The sequence below is a fragment of the Arthrobotrys flagrans genome, assembly GCF_004000055.1.
Source record: "Arthrobotrys flagrans strain CBS H-5679 chromosome Unknown unitig_9, whole genome shotgun sequence".
In the NCBI taxonomy this organism is placed as follows: Eukaryota; Fungi; Ascomycota; class Orbiliomycetes; order Orbiliales; family Orbiliaceae; genus Arthrobotrys; species Arthrobotrys flagrans.
The window spans coordinates 374,148-388,809 of record NW_027137551.1 but is presented as its reverse complement, the minus strand read 5'-3'; the positions used below and the strand labels follow the sequence as shown (position 1 = coordinate 388,809).

The 14,662-nt window shown below is 44.9% G+C and overlaps 4 protein-coding genes and 1 further gene across 5 annotated transcripts; 3 read left to right on the top strand and 2 right to left on the bottom strand.

The window, feature by feature from the left end:
* Positions 1-788: 788 nt before the first annotated feature.
* DFL_005494 lies at positions 789-2,203 on the top strand.
* Positions 2,204-3,810: 1,607 nt separating this feature from the next.
* DFL_005493 (uncharacterized protein) lies at positions 3,811-4,191 on the top strand (the record flags this gene model as incomplete). Its single annotated transcript, XM_067634761.1, has 1 exon — positions 3,811-4,191. One exon carries the CDS (start codon positions 3,811-3,813, stop codon positions 4,189-4,191), a length of 381 nt encoding a protein of 126 aa, XP_067489259.1.
* A 1,093-nt stretch (positions 4,192-5,284) lies between these two features.
* DFL_005492 (uncharacterized protein) lies at positions 5,285-9,089 on the bottom strand (the record flags this gene model as incomplete). The annotated part of the gene is made up of 15 exons (XM_067634760.1): positions 5,285-5,416; positions 5,494-5,632; positions 5,698-5,851; positions 5,911-6,000; positions 6,053-6,246; positions 6,304-6,615; positions 6,672-6,768; positions 6,832-7,213; positions 7,276-7,413; positions 7,469-7,892; positions 7,957-8,084; positions 8,147-8,409; positions 8,470-8,547; positions 8,611-8,823; positions 8,888-9,089. The coding sequence occupies 15 exons, from the start codon at positions 9,087-9,089 to the stop codon at positions 5,285-5,287; spliced, it is 2,946 nt and encodes a 981-aa protein (XP_067489258.1).
* A 1,269-nt stretch (positions 9,090-10,358) lies between these two features.
* On the top strand, positions 10,359-10,745 carry DFL_005491 (uncharacterized protein; the record flags this gene model as incomplete). Its single annotated transcript, XM_067634759.1, has 1 exon — positions 10,359-10,745. The coding sequence occupies one exon, from the start codon at positions 10,359-10,361 to the stop codon at positions 10,743-10,745; it is 387 nt and encodes a 128-aa protein (XP_067489257.1).
* A 663-nt stretch (positions 10,746-11,408) lies between these two features.
* Positions 11,409-12,722, bottom strand: DFL_005490 (uncharacterized protein; the record flags this gene model as incomplete). Of its 2 annotated transcripts, none has more annotated exons than XM_067634758.1 (3): positions 11,409-12,420; positions 12,476-12,592; positions 12,649-12,722. In XM_067634758.1, the coding sequence occupies 3 exons, from the start codon at positions 12,720-12,722 to the stop codon at positions 11,409-11,411; spliced, it is 1,203 nt and encodes a 400-aa protein (XP_067489256.1). The 2 variants fall into 2 exon arrangements, with proteins under 2 accessions (XP_067489256.1, XP_067489255.1); XM_067634757.1 differs by having other exon boundaries at positions 12,669-12,682.
* Between the last annotated feature and the right edge of the window lie 1,940 nt (positions 12,723-14,662).

The following is a 14,662-nucleotide window of genomic DNA, read 5'->3' as shown; positions in this document are numbered from 1 at the left end:
CCCCCACCCTTCTCCTTCCCTCCTCAGTCTTGGTTCCTGATTTCCCTATTGCCACTTGCAATTTTTTTTCTTTTTGATCCTTACTGCTATTGTTATTTGCAGCGTGCTCATTGCGATTTAAACTATTCCTCCTGTTTCCATTACGCTATTAATCCCGCCGGTAACCACATCAATCTCTTTGTTGCTATTCTATGATTTGTTAACTATCTAATCATCTGAGGTTTCTTATGCAAAGCTATCCACGTTTCCATTTGAATTGGTTCTAGAGCTAGAACTTCTTTGCTCAATCTAAAGCTGGTGTCCCAGCAGTCCGACGTGATTTGGCGAACTCTCTTTCGCTAGTCAACATGTCACCAGTGGTCCAATCCACAACGTAGCCTGTGAGAAAAATGCTAGCATATCTTCAGGGACAAGGATAACCCGAGCTCATGACCATGAGTGCATAAACATGCCGTTATCCACTACGGTTCAACTTGGCAGACAAGGAAGGAAACGTCATTGGAATGCCATATGCATTCAGGAACGGCATTCAGGGTCCATACCATGCCCGAAATCTTCCCAATTTGGAGAATGCAGATAAAGGCCATAGTGATCTTGGCAAGCTGTCGCATCCAAAACTCCGTACTTGCTTGTACTTTTCAGGCAAGGTTGGCGATGATTTATAATGCGGGGTACGGGAGTGACCCGTTCCAATCCCTGATCCATGTAATATACCGTAAACGGACTAGAGGCATACTAGGGGAGTGGTCGGCAGAGGTAAGTATCCGGTAGGATTTCCAGAGGAGCCCATGCAGAAGAGCTGTAAGCCTGCCGTTCGATTGGTCCACCAGTATCGTATGGAAGTCTGGAACGGGACGATCCAGCTGGTTCTAACCGTACCCCCAACATCTTTCCATGCAAATAATTATTGAAATGGTGATTCTAACAGGTCCTAATATATAAACGTGCCTGTTAACTCGAAGGCACTCAAAACAGAGCTCGTCCCGTATATCCCAATATCCCCCAAGGAACGCGAATTCGTCGTTCTGGAGTGGTTTGTGAAACCTTCACCCGGACTTCCCGTTTCACGTAGGCATCCAATTCCCAGATTCTGTTCGCGTTCTAAGATTAATTGGACCTGTGCAGCGAAACTGCGCAATGGCTTGCACAGCCCGTCCAACGTTACGCACAAACCAACTAATCAACGAATCTGAATAACATAGGTATACCTGCTTATATCTCCGTCAGAATAGAATAAACCTGCCCCCGTGCGACGTGTACGGTTGACGAGGCAGCTACAATCGGTTTCTCTACTGGTTGGGCCGTCTCAGCCTTGCTCCATTCAAAATTTATCCACTGCCAATCTCCTTCTACCAATTATCCTTTGAACGCCCTCCTTTATTTCAAACCCATTACCTTCTCGATTTCCTCTGTTTAAACCAGGATAACGAGACGGCACCGTTTGAATACGTCAACCCGCAAGGTACACTACTACCCTTTTTTTCTTACTTAATTCACTACTTTCCCACTCCCTCGGAGCGAGGAATAGGTATCTTTTAATACAGAGAGGCGTGTTACGTATACGTAATTGAGATTAACATGACTGTTGGTATAACAATAGCCGTGCTTCTCAATAACACACCGGAAACTAGCGAATGGGACTGGAAATGCTCGAGGTCGAGAGATAGCCCCACGATACAGAACGGCGAGAAATCGCATCGCGGGGGTAGTCCCGATCCTGGAGATCAAAACCCGAATATTAAACTTGAGGATAGCGAACCGGTATTTAAGCTGGAAGACAGTAAAACCTGGCTCGCTCCAGCTGGAGTTCCAAGTTTAAAACTTCTGTGGCAGAGTCCGTTAGATTCGCTGCGACAGCGAACAATAAAAGAGGAGTCTCGATCCCCGGAGTTAGATCGAGACGACCCGACCGATTCCAGTAACCAGATACCTGAAGTGAATCCTGAACTCCGTATTAAGTCTGATCCCGACTTTCAGACCGAGAGCCCCGTCGCTTGTGAAGAAGAAGAGAATCAGAATCCACTGGCAGCTCCAGGGCCCTCAAGCTCAAGTTCTATACACACACAGAGCAGCGCCACCCCCACTCCACCCGCCCCAAAGGCCCCTGGGCGCCGCCATCATCACCGCCGAAAATCTTGGCCTTGCCAAGTACACCAGTGCAAAGGAATCTTTACAAATAAAAGGCTCTATGAGCGACATCTGAGCAGAGATCACAGATATAAATCGACGGTCTGTCCGATCTGTGGAAAAACGTTAGGCAGGAAAGATTATATGACAGATCATATTCGAAGCAAGAGACATAGAAAAGCGTTGGATGCGCAAAAGAATCCGAGGCAAGAAGCATAATCGACTTAAAAGTGCTCCGTCTCATACACAACATACTTGTTGCTCCCGTCGGGACCGGCGCGGTGACATTTATCATATCAAATCAGATACTACAAAATGGATGGGGGATTATCGTAAAACGACCAGACCGGGTTCCATAGCGGCTCATCCTGGGCCACGAGCTCTTCTCAGCTAAATGGCACACTAGTAACGATACATTCAACTACCCGCGTTTGGTTCAACAACAAGGCACCCCTATTGATGGAAAGAAATATAAACGCGAATTAATAGTCTTTCTTCATGGCCGAGTCATAGCACAACTTGAAAGACCTTGTGACTGCATTTTCCCACCACCTTCTAAGTTTCCATCAGAGGGATACATCAGTTGGTACATGGCCCCAGGTTCTAGTACAATGTCAAAAAAACAGAGGGCTTTCTTTCTTTCCTTTTAATTCTTTCCAGTCTTTCCTTAATTAGTTCCTGAACAGAGCCCAAGTATGCAGAATATTCTAAAGGGCACAATGGCCGATTTTAGGTTCCTTCTTTTACGCGTATATATTATTTAGTTCGGTTTTATTCGGAAGGCTTTCACGGTTCATCTATATTGTCTTTTAATGGGGTGATTTTTGGGCTTCTTGGGATACATAATATTAGCCGTGCCACTTTTGTATTCTTGGGAACTATTAAGTATACAATCGGGGTACATATTATTATCACACTCCGCTTTACTATCACTTCCTTTTGGTTTTAAATTGATATAACCCTATCCTCACATTTCATCCTTCTATCTACATATAAACATATTCCCATGGCTTAATATCTCTAATGTAGACATATAGTTTACGCTTATATCTGAAAGCCCCTGAATACTGAAGTTCCAAGATATAGAAACCGGAAGAAACACATATGAAGCCAATCGGCATACACAAACTTATTTTAGAAAAGTCAGAATCACGATGACATGTTCTGGTATGAGTATCATATTGTTGGAAGCCTACCTTGGTATGGAAACCTGGACGCGACAGTAAATACTGGTGGGTGTACCTTGGAGTTTAGGAAATCATCAAAATCTGAAAGCCATCATATAGAATAACTCTTGAATAGTACCGAACATTGAGTTGGCGGGATCTGAAGGATCATTCGCTCAAAAGGCCGCCAAAGCGAATTCGTGGAGAGTTAGAATTTAGAGAGTCCGGTTACTCTCTGCATTGCTCTTATTTCTTTTCTGGCGCTGTCCCTTTAGTCACATATGTGATCGTCGTAGATTCAATATTTAGTATATGATACTAGAGCTTAGCTAGCCTTGATCTTAACTGTAAACATCCACTTGCATAATTGTGCTGAATCAAAACAAAATTCCATTAATAGCTAACTTCCCTTCATATATCGATACCCTTTCCGTATCGGCACATCGACCAAAATCTCCCATCTTGATAGCATCACATGCTTTTGTATTAACATTTCGATCGATCTATTCTATCCAAAATGCTTCTCACCAATCTCTTCCTTGCCTTCATACTAAGTTTCGGAACGGCTTTTGCTACATATACCGAAATTGAAGATGTATTCACCGTCGTCAGGGACGGACCGGGGGCGTGCAACGAAAAGGAAGCTTATACCATCAACTTGTATCACATGGACATCGTCTCGATGTTAGAAGCGGGCCTAGAAATGTTCAACGACGCTTTAGAACGAGAAACGATGACAAGTAACAGAGATATACACCTACGCCAAATCGGGGCAAGGCTAATGATCGAATCTTGGTTCGGGATCGAGTTCAAAGACCCCGATAAGGATAGCGGGGAGGACACCCATCACGCACCCACTGATTTGGAGTTGTTCTTATATATCCAAGGTGGGTCTTAAGCCTACTCTAACTTGACTATCAATTAAAAGGGTTTGTGCCATTGCATTCCAGGCTAACTGCCCATGCCTCTTAACTAGATATTATGGAAACGGCCCTGGCTTTCATTAACGGCAACGAGCCAATTGAACATCTAAACACCGTCAAACCGGTGATATTTTGTAACAACGAGTGGCTGTCATACGTAAAGAACCTCATTTTCAACCCAAGAACAGACGCATATGGTAAACAAAACCTCCTGGGGTTCTCGTCATGGCGATTAAGTACCATAACTCTCTGCCCACCAGCATTTTATATACGGCAAGATCGAATATATTACATGGGAGTCCACCGGGACTTATGGATTCGGATAATACGTTGGACGACCATACTGCGGGGAGTATGTTCCTTTTGCATGAGATCTTGCATTTGGTGCTTGGGCCGGAGGGTAGGCGTCGTGAACAGGTGGAGCTTTGTAAGTTAGTGCTTGTTTATCCGGCTTCATCTTGTCTCGAGATTGGTTTATGATTTTCTCTTGGTATACTTGAAACGATCGGTAGCTAACCATTGTTTATGATGTTATAGATACCACGGATGACTGCCGACGGGCAATACTACTGCGGGTTCCCCCATCCTCTTTGAAGCAAAAAGGAACCCACAATCCTACGTGCGGCTTATGCAAGGGGCGTATCTCGCAAGAGAAGCGAGATACTCCGGGGGTAATTATTTTGAATATAGTAGAGGTCAATCATGGCATGTCACAATGAGCCCGGGTGACGCTGTCTAGGTGCCACTCCTAGGAATAATTTGATGTGCGGAGAAGAATCGAATGGACCGAAAGATAGACCTTTGTCTTTTTTCATTTGAAACTATGCTCCATTGGGTCTCGTATATCAATCTTTTTGAGCAGAGACGTCCAATGACGATATCTGTATATCCTGCGAACAGCCTACTGCAGTTTGTTTCCTCCTGCCAAGCCAAAATTTGTAAGTGCAGTATAGGTTGCCTGCTAAAATAATATCAGGCCGTATACCCAGTCTTTTAAAAAAAAGCTATACCAAGTTAATGCCTCGTAGAGATACGTACTGCGAAACGATTCGACCTAAATAGCTCGCCTTACGCAAGCCTTCCATCGAATATCTGTTCCAAGGCAGCCTTTACATCCCCCATTTCATCCGCAGCAATTTCTTCATCCTCTGCCATCTCGGTATCCACATCAATCATCAAAAATCTTTGCGCAATATGTTCCTAAAGTCCGTTACATCGATTAAAACACAATGCTATTAGAACTGTGTATAGCAAAATAAAGTAATTCCCCGACTTACCGCATAGGCAAATTCTCTTCTTTCCCTCATACTCATCTCCGAGCAAGCACTGGCTAAATCTTCTCCCTTTGCAAGTTTTACGATCAAAGTTTCTGCTCTGTCGACGATTGGTTTATCGACGCCGTTCATTGCTGCACAGCTGTGTACGGTTTAAGATCGTCAATGCCAATTCATGAGGTTCGCAGGGAGAATATGGACACTAACACCGTCCCAAAACTACTAGTTGATCTTCCCTGTTCCAATGTGTATAGATACGTAATTTGGTTCTGAGCCTTCTCTGCAGTTTCATCGAGAAGGATTTTCATGTGTCCGAAACTGAGGGAAGGGTGGCTGACAAGAAAGCCGTTTTCAAAGATTTCTGAATTATGCAAAAATTGAATTAGTAACCTAGGCGGCTTTATGAAAAGAGATCCTCACCATGATAATGTGTAGTCATCAGTGTCTTTGGTGCCTCTGGTCCGAGTTCCAAGAGGTGTTCCGCAATTGCACAAGCAAGTCCAGCTCCATCTACCTTATATTAGTATCGTAAACCTTGATCAACTCGAAATGGATAGATCACCTGTTGATTCGGTTCCTTTTCCGAACTCATCGACCACCAACAGGGAGCGTCGACTTGTCAACCTGAGTGCTGCGGCGATTTGTTGCAAATCGATCATAAACGCACTTTGGGTTTTTGTCACTGATTCTTTAGTTTGTATCCTCGTGAGGATGGCGTCCGTGAGGCCGATTATGGCGTGTTCGGCGGGAACGTAACTATAAACTAAACTTTAGCAGAGCTACCCTATCTTCTTTCGAGCAAGGAAGTTCTACCATCCAATGTGTGCCATATAAACTATCAATGCAACTTGCTTTAAATAAACTGACTTCCCAGAGTAATTAGGCCCCGTAACAATCATCATATTTTTATCGGTTGTATCATCGTCGTGCGAAGAGTGGGGACTGCCGATATTGTCGCTGTTCTCGCCTCCGCCACCTTCGAGATTTGTATCGTTGGGTATGAAAGCCGCGATACATAACTCTTGAAGTGGGTGCCTTCCTTTCTGGATTCGGATAATGTTGCCATCAGTGATTAGAGGACGGGTCCAATGATGGGTCATTGCGGCTTGTGCGAGTGAGAGGATACTTCTAAGAGTCAGCCCGCGACGCGTTGGAAGTATCTTGCAGAGTTGACGATGTACCTGTCAAGCTCGCCGCAAATGCTCGAGACCAATGTCAACAAATCCTTGTACTTCATAACCTTTTCTTGGAGCTCGTGAAGGATATCAATTTCCTTGTCTAAATTATAACTTTGTCAGAATCAGTGGATTTTGTGATGGAAAGTTTATGGGTCAGACTTACCGCAGATGGCTCCGAATATATCACCCAAATTTCCCTCTAAATCTCTCGTCCTTTGATTCTTAAAGTACGCATTATGAGCTGTCGAGAACATCCAATCCCACTTATTCATTACATCATCTTCATCATTGCTTCCAGAATACACTGGTTCCTTGTCTGGTCCTAATGGTATGCAAATTAAATATCCGAGCTGAGGGTAGTAAACCACGTTTAAATTTAATCCAGTGGCTTTGACTTCTGGTGGTAGATCGTTCATGACCTCCTTCGCGACATCTCCGAGCATATAATCGAAGCTGTTGTAAGTATCCTTGATGGAATCGAGGTCACTGTCAACGCCGGGTTTAACGCAAATGCGGCCTTGGTATTGGGATTCTTCGAAGTCGACCTGGAATGAAAGTAGTATTAGTATATATTATTAAATTCTAGGCATTCGATTAGGGATAATACAGTATCATAAATCATTTTACCGATGTTTTGGAGGTGTACAATCTCAAATGCGTCTGCGGTTTTTCGAAAGACGTCAATATCTTGTGTTCCAAGCATGTCTGCCATATAGTTTCGGATCTTGATCGTGTTGTATACAAACTACTCGAACTGTCAGTCTTTCGATGGGTACAGTGGCAAAGTCTTGGATTCTTACATGAAGGAGTGAATTCCATGTCCTCGTCGAAGTACTTCTATTCTTCTTTTTTGCTCCGAATTCAACGTCCCCTAACATACCATTCCCGCTGCTTTCACCGCCCTTCTTCAACATTGTCAATATCCTGCGTACATCTGGGATTTTCTTCAAACTTTTGTGTATTCCGCCAACCGCATTTGAGTTATCAGGTCGAATCAGAGTTTTGATAGCGTTGTATCTTGATGTGATTACCGCCGAGTCGAGCGAGGGACGTAAGAACATCTGTTTGAGACATTGGTAACCCTGAGGTGTACGAGTAGTATTTACGATTCCGAAGAGTGATAGGCCTTCTTTACCACGACCGTGACGTCCTTGTTTGTGGAAACTTGGGTGTGATTCATCGGAGAAGATTTGGAGAGAAGTCATGGTGTCTGCATTTAAGAACCTACGGCTCTCCTGTTAGCGGTTCGGGATTTGTGGCTGCGAGATATCATTTGTGGTGACCTTACATAGTATTCTCCATTGTCCAGAGTTTAAGCCTGGAGACTCCATATTGATCTGGACCTTCTTCAACGTGAGGATTTTGAATAGCTCGCCTTCTTCGGACATTGAGAAGAACGGCGCCAGCACAGCCCACCTGAGCGACTATGTGAGTCCCATATTCTGAAAGTTTCCATCAAATGAGTCGCGACGACATACGGAAACGTAATTGCCTTCCGTATCGATATAGCTCTCAAGGCGAAGCACACTCTGCTTCTTGCAGGTTGCCCTCTCAGGCATTGGTCCCAGCCCATATTCATCGTCGGCGTCCATGAAATTAGCATCATTTGGCGTCATGAAGGTCGCATATTCATCATTTGTGTCAAAATCTAAGCTGGCAAGCTTGTTCCGGCCCTGCTCGACTGAAAATTCTGGTGCGGGGCGGATACTCATATCAACACCCGAGTGGTTATCTAAAGTATCTGATGAAGTTTATCAGCTGCCATTACAGCGGTGTTCAAGGAGAGCTACAGGGTCAATACCGCCGTCTGTAGTACTACAGAATAAGTCGTCTGCCCTGCTGGGAAATAGTATGACTGTTGGTTGGATCTGAAATCTCACTACGAACCTTTCTTCAGCAAATGAATATTAGACGACAGATTTTGATGGTAGTGGCAACTTACGGCTTTCAAGGACCTCTCTAGCCGCCCCACCGCCAGCGCCAAACATATCGATTTCAATATCATTGACGAACCATAGTGTCTCATCCTGTTCTGTGTAGAATGAACAGCCAAGCCTTCGTCCACGGTAGTCAACCGCCATGACGATATCTTTGTCTCCATTTTGTTCTTCTTCATCTTCGCCATCGATTTGAGTATCTGTTTCTTCTGTTACACCTGTATTGGGAATACCGGCCAAAGGTCGAGGAATTCCAGGCTGAGGAGTGAGTGCAAAAGGTACGGAAATCTCGCGAGACAAGGTAGACCTTAAAGGCGCAGGTAACGCTCTTGTATGGGTCGAAGAACTCGATGATGACCCATGGTGGGCAAAAAGACCCCTTGGACGGATATGTCTCTTTGGAGTAGCTCTGAATGGAGAACTTGGGCGAGGACGTTTGATGCCACGAGAAGACGATGGCTGGGAAGATTGAGATCTTGGGCATGTTGGCCCCGGAGGGGATGAAGTTACAGGCGGTAGTGAGGCACGTGCGAAATGCTGTTGAAGGGTATTACGAGGCATTTCTATCTATATATTGAGGGTACGAGGATTCAAAATATGAATTGTATTGTCAAACAGGTAGGATGAAACGAGGTCAACTGTTCATGAGGATTTTAGCAAGAGGAGGATGATGGGTAAAGTGTAACCGGAATGATGTGGTGAGATGGTAGACTGTGTTCGAGGTTGAGATGATGACAGGTTGAATAGTACAGGTGTAGGGACGAATTCAACGCAAAACACCTCCATCGAAGCATACTGAATGCCACACCACCGGCTAAGTTAAGCCAAGTTATGAGTACGAGTCGATGGACAACCATAGAACCCCGACTTTTGTTCTCTTTTGCAGCTTACACTGAACAGCATTCGGATTCGAGCCTGCTATCAAAAGAAATATTTCACGGGCCGTAGAAACCGTGCGCTTCCAAGCAAAACTCTTGCATGCGCAAGACCACATATGGCTAGGGGGAGCTCCTAGCGTTCCAGGGTGCTTGACCAAGATCGGTTAGCTTAGGTGACACAAGCAAATCACATGACCTCAAAATCCAACGCCTAATGATTATGTAATGTGTTGGGACCCGAACACAATTGGCACTTTTCAGTTTTCTTAAACTCTTGATAAGGCATCTAGTGACGGTAACGAGAAAGGTGAATTTATCACAGCAGTAACCTGAAGACCAGACCTAACTCACAGCGACGAGGCAATATTATTACGATGTTTCGCCATTTACCTTATTGTGAGTTTTGGTTGGTTGGCCATTCTTCCTTCGGAAGCAACGGGATTTCGACTAGGTTGGTATGCTAAGCTTTACCGGATTCCGCCTGGTGAGCTCACTCTTAAATGATTTTTAATTCAAGTAATTGGAGTGGAAGTTTCCAATTCCGCTACTTTATCAAGGATTGCTCGGAACGGGACGGATGTTGCACTAATCAATAAAGTTGCTAGGTGATATCAAGTCGTAGTAGATCCGGCGGTAGCAATTATGTCACTCAATAATTGAGTTCAGAGCTCTCGCAAGGTTGCTTTAATAGGCATTCAATTCCTACTCAATTTTCCAATTGGATTCGTGCTCCATCATTTTCTTGATGACTTCAGCTTCAGCGTTCATGTCACGGTTTCTATACCATCCCCCACGGCGTTTGCGCATATGATGAGTATCTAAGTATCACCACGGCTACCAGCGATTAAGCATTAATTTGCTCTCCCTCCCTCAAGATGACCACTACTCTCGCCGTCTACCCACCCCCTCCACGAAGGCGTATGCGCAAAACATGGCTTCAACGTCAAATCCTCCTCTTCGAAGTCACAGTCGGTCCATATGTCATGTCACCAGGCGAAAAATTGGCTTTCTACACATTCCTATTTCTATTTTTGAGTCTTCTAACGGCAGCCGTCGCATTATACCTCCCGCAGCATCTCCAAACCATCACTCGAAGATTATTATTTTACATCTTTGGCGATGACTGTGTTATTCGGAATGAAGATGTATTGGGGTATAATTCTGATTTTATTGAGGTGGTGGGATTCAAGGGGAACAATGCTATAGCGAAGCCGCTGGGGTTTTCGATGGGGCATGGTGAGGTTCAGAGTTACATGGGTTAACCTTGCATTTAATTCATGAAGGGCGAGGCTTCTTCGGAAGCGTCATCGACGCGATATTTAGATTACGGTAGTTCTAGTCCCGTATCTAAAAGCCACAAAGGGAGGAGTGATAGTTCCGATCTTTTCAATCGCAGACGGTCTAGCATGTTCACTAGTCATTAATAAACTCGAAAATCGACGGTATCTACACCAAGGAGTAAAGTATGCGTCGGCAAATTCGATAAAGGGTACCAGCAGGCCTCGCGATATATGTACGTACAGGAAGGGTTATGCCCATAGCTATACAAGATAGCTCGACCGAGTATGGAGGAGTTATAATTTGACACTATCTGGGCAGCTGGGGTAATTGAAGTCCGAATTGACATGACAGACTTACGGAAGCAAACTACTTAGTAGGGATGCAAGGTAGTTCTACTAGACAAGATGCAAGCTAAGAAATAAATTATTCAACGTTCCACAATACAATTAGGAACATCTCAGCCTTCCGTTTCGTACAGATTGAAAAGCCCTCCAGGAACGCCATTCCGAAAAATCAAATGCAGCACCATAACACATGACCAATACCGAAAAACTGAAGTGAAATACATAGAATCTAAAAAAGCTATACTGCCATCAAAATAGCGTTTGTGCCCCTACTATTATCAAAAAGAATTAAGTGTTGATTTAGTCGTCCTCTCGCTTCATCACCCCGGACTTCCTTGGCTTTTTTGCTGCAGGGGGTTTTGACCCACCCTTCCCCTTACTGCTCCTCTCCGGTGTCTCATCGCCTTCGTCTTTCTGGGCTCTCCTCCTCTTTGTTCCTGCTATCTTGCCATCAGAGTTATCACCACCAAAAGACATCCTAGTCCCACCCCGCTTGGGTTTCACGTCTGCTGGAGAAGCAGGGCCGGGAGGGTGGTGCTCCTCTTCCTCTTCTTCAACGGGCGCTGCGCCCCGCTTGCCCTTCTTCTTCCGTTCTTTCCCGCCAGGAGCCTCGTTATCCTGTAAGAAGACCTGAGGTTGATACTTTCGAAGCCAGCAGTATACACTCATCGGATTTCGTGGCCAATGATGTTCCTCCTCAGTAGCAGCAGGTATTGAAGCATTTGTCGCAGCCGGGAATTTACTATGGGTAGGTGACGCGTTTGGAAGCGATGGAGCGGTAAACGCGCCATCCTCTTGGTGATAGTGGATGATTGTTCCAGGTGGTAGTTCTTCGTCCTCGATTGGGTTCAGGAACGGCGATGTTTCGCGGAAACGTAGAGGAGTCGAACCACGGATATACTCTGGTTCTTCCGGTAGCTTCTCGCGCACACGGACAGGTTGTTCGGTTGATTGGGAAGGTGGGGTGAGGGGCTTCGAGGGGTCATGGACAACGCCATTGGAAGTGTATTTCGGATTCGTTTCTGAAGGTGATTCCGCTGGAGGTTGTGACGGGTCCGGAATGTTCGTCATCGAGGTGTCAACGTCCATTGCTTCCGGGTCCTCGTTGGGGATTTCGGCAGGCGGTTTCGAAGCCTCCGCTGTTTCCCCTCCATTCGCATCGTCCATGAAAATCTTTGTTTTGAATTGCTCTAGCGATGCAGGTGACATCATCCGCGGTGGTGTCAAGGAGGTGGGTGAACCGATGTCCTGGAAGTGTTTATGCTTTATATGAGGATTCGAATTCAATTCTAATAATAGATCTAGTAGACGGCTGTTCGGTCTCAGTTAGTGCCCCTAGTCGCGGTTAGTCGGATAGCATCACTTACTTATTTTCTTCCGTGATCCTCTTGATGGTAGCAGTAGCGACGAGGTCCTGTTTAAACAGCTCGTCGGAGCGCTTCATCACGCCTTCGAACTTATGCCGAAGCTTGCGGTATTTCTTCCTACAAGTCCCATTAACATTATATCCATCATCGTCGTAGCCTCCAATTACACGTACTTCCATGACTTATACGATACCTTTGGCTCTGCATCGTGGTTTGTTCGGTCATTGACGCCATATGAAATCTCCATCTCGAGCTAATCGCGAAACGCGCTCCAATCTAACTTTTTGGATGAACCGTGGGGGTGTATTGACACGCCTGACAGATTGGGCGATTTGGATAGGAGAGGGCATAAAAGTTATTCGGAAGGTGTTCGTGTGATGATAGGGGGTGGTGTATGGATCGCGATGGGAGAGAGATGAGGTTGACAGATTGGTGTTTGTGGCGATGGTGATCTGAAAGGGATGGTGTTGAGGTTTGTTCCGGTTGAAGTCATTGGAAAATGCCGAAATGTGGCGCGTGTTTTCTGTGGCACAAGACGCCACGGTGGCTTTGCCAACACTTTTATCGCACTCGGGAATAAGCGCCACACGACGACATTCTACGGCCGGCGTCTAGACTGTATTAGAGCAGTAGAGCGAGTCACATAAATTACAAGCTGTCTACTGTCGGGACTGATCTCCAAAATTAAGGTGTTAAATGTAAACGCGCTTGTTTCGTCAGTCGAATATATACGGCTGGATTGCTCAAACTGCCCAAGGATGAGAATTACTGTCATTTTCAGCTGCGTGGTTGGTCTACCACAACGCCGGAATTCTCTGCGATATATTTATCGAACCCACCAGAAGGTAGGCTGTATATTGAGCTTTGTCTAATCGCAAATTATGACGGTGTTATGCAAATTGAAATCTCATGATCTAACATATTACCTACACAAGCCTAAGAATTATTGATTAAGAAGACTGGGAGGATTCAAGACAAGAGTACGATATTGGTAAATCAGAATGCGGGATCGCAATGAGGATGCGGAATTTTCGAGGACAGTTTCATCAGAATACATGACATCAATTTCAGTCCATTAGGAGAGATAGTTCAATGTCAAGTGACATGTGGACAATCATTATAGAAACCCTCCGCTTCGGCAATCCATCAACTTTGTCGTAAATTAAATCGCTTCCGCCTAATGTAAATGTAAATGAACCAAAACCGCATTTTCTAGTCCTTGGCTACATCTAATATAAACCCAATTCAGCACAAAATTTCTGATTCTTTCCACGATCATTTTTTTTTCCGGATTCGCTTTCCTCCAATATATGGTCTATTAAAATTTAGCATCGCACAAATAATATGAAATTTTAGTGAATTTGAACGGGTAGGAGTGGACTCACCAACACTTCGATCAGGAGCAAACCGGAGTTTTATAGTACGGCCGTGGAGCTCGTCCGAAAAGCTGTCCGAGTTTGAGCGTAGATATCGACGAAACTCCGAACGGTCTGGACTATAGCACTTTTTCGCTAGTTGTGCTAACAATTCGCGCACCAACGTTCCGACCCCTTTGGCAGCTGGGAAAACATGTCCAATTAACAGCCAGTATTCCTGCCCAAACTCTGAGAAATTATAATCTTTCGCATTGATCAAGCTCGAAACCCAAGTATCTAGCCACGGGTGTAGAATTCTGGCACAATCGTACTTGTCACAGGCCACTGGGAGCTCAACAAGCAATTGGTGCGAAAGAGTTTCAGAGATTGACTTTGTTTGGTAGTGAATAACTTTTAGAATGATTAACATTGCTTCTGCGTCATCGTCTAGTAGGGAGAGAACCCGTCGTTGATTCCCTAGGTCCGCCTCTGTTGGCAGGGCGCGGAAACCATTATCAGAGTCGAGCATCCGGTTAAAAACGTCAGAGGCATTCTGAATGGCAGCCGACGTGCCATATATCTTGTTCGCTATCTGTCCATCACGATGAAGTTGAATTATAATGTCGGGGCATTTACTATAGTAGTGCTTTTTAATCTCCATGCTCGCGTTACGTTAACGTTTGTCAAGGCCAGGCCTGACAACTAGTGAGGGTATATATACGTATACCTGGGTATATATGAGGACAAATGGTCATTGGGAGGCAATGAGATTATATATAACGATTATATCCCCTGAGTCGTACGATAGCAGAGACGTTCGACTCTTCATCGA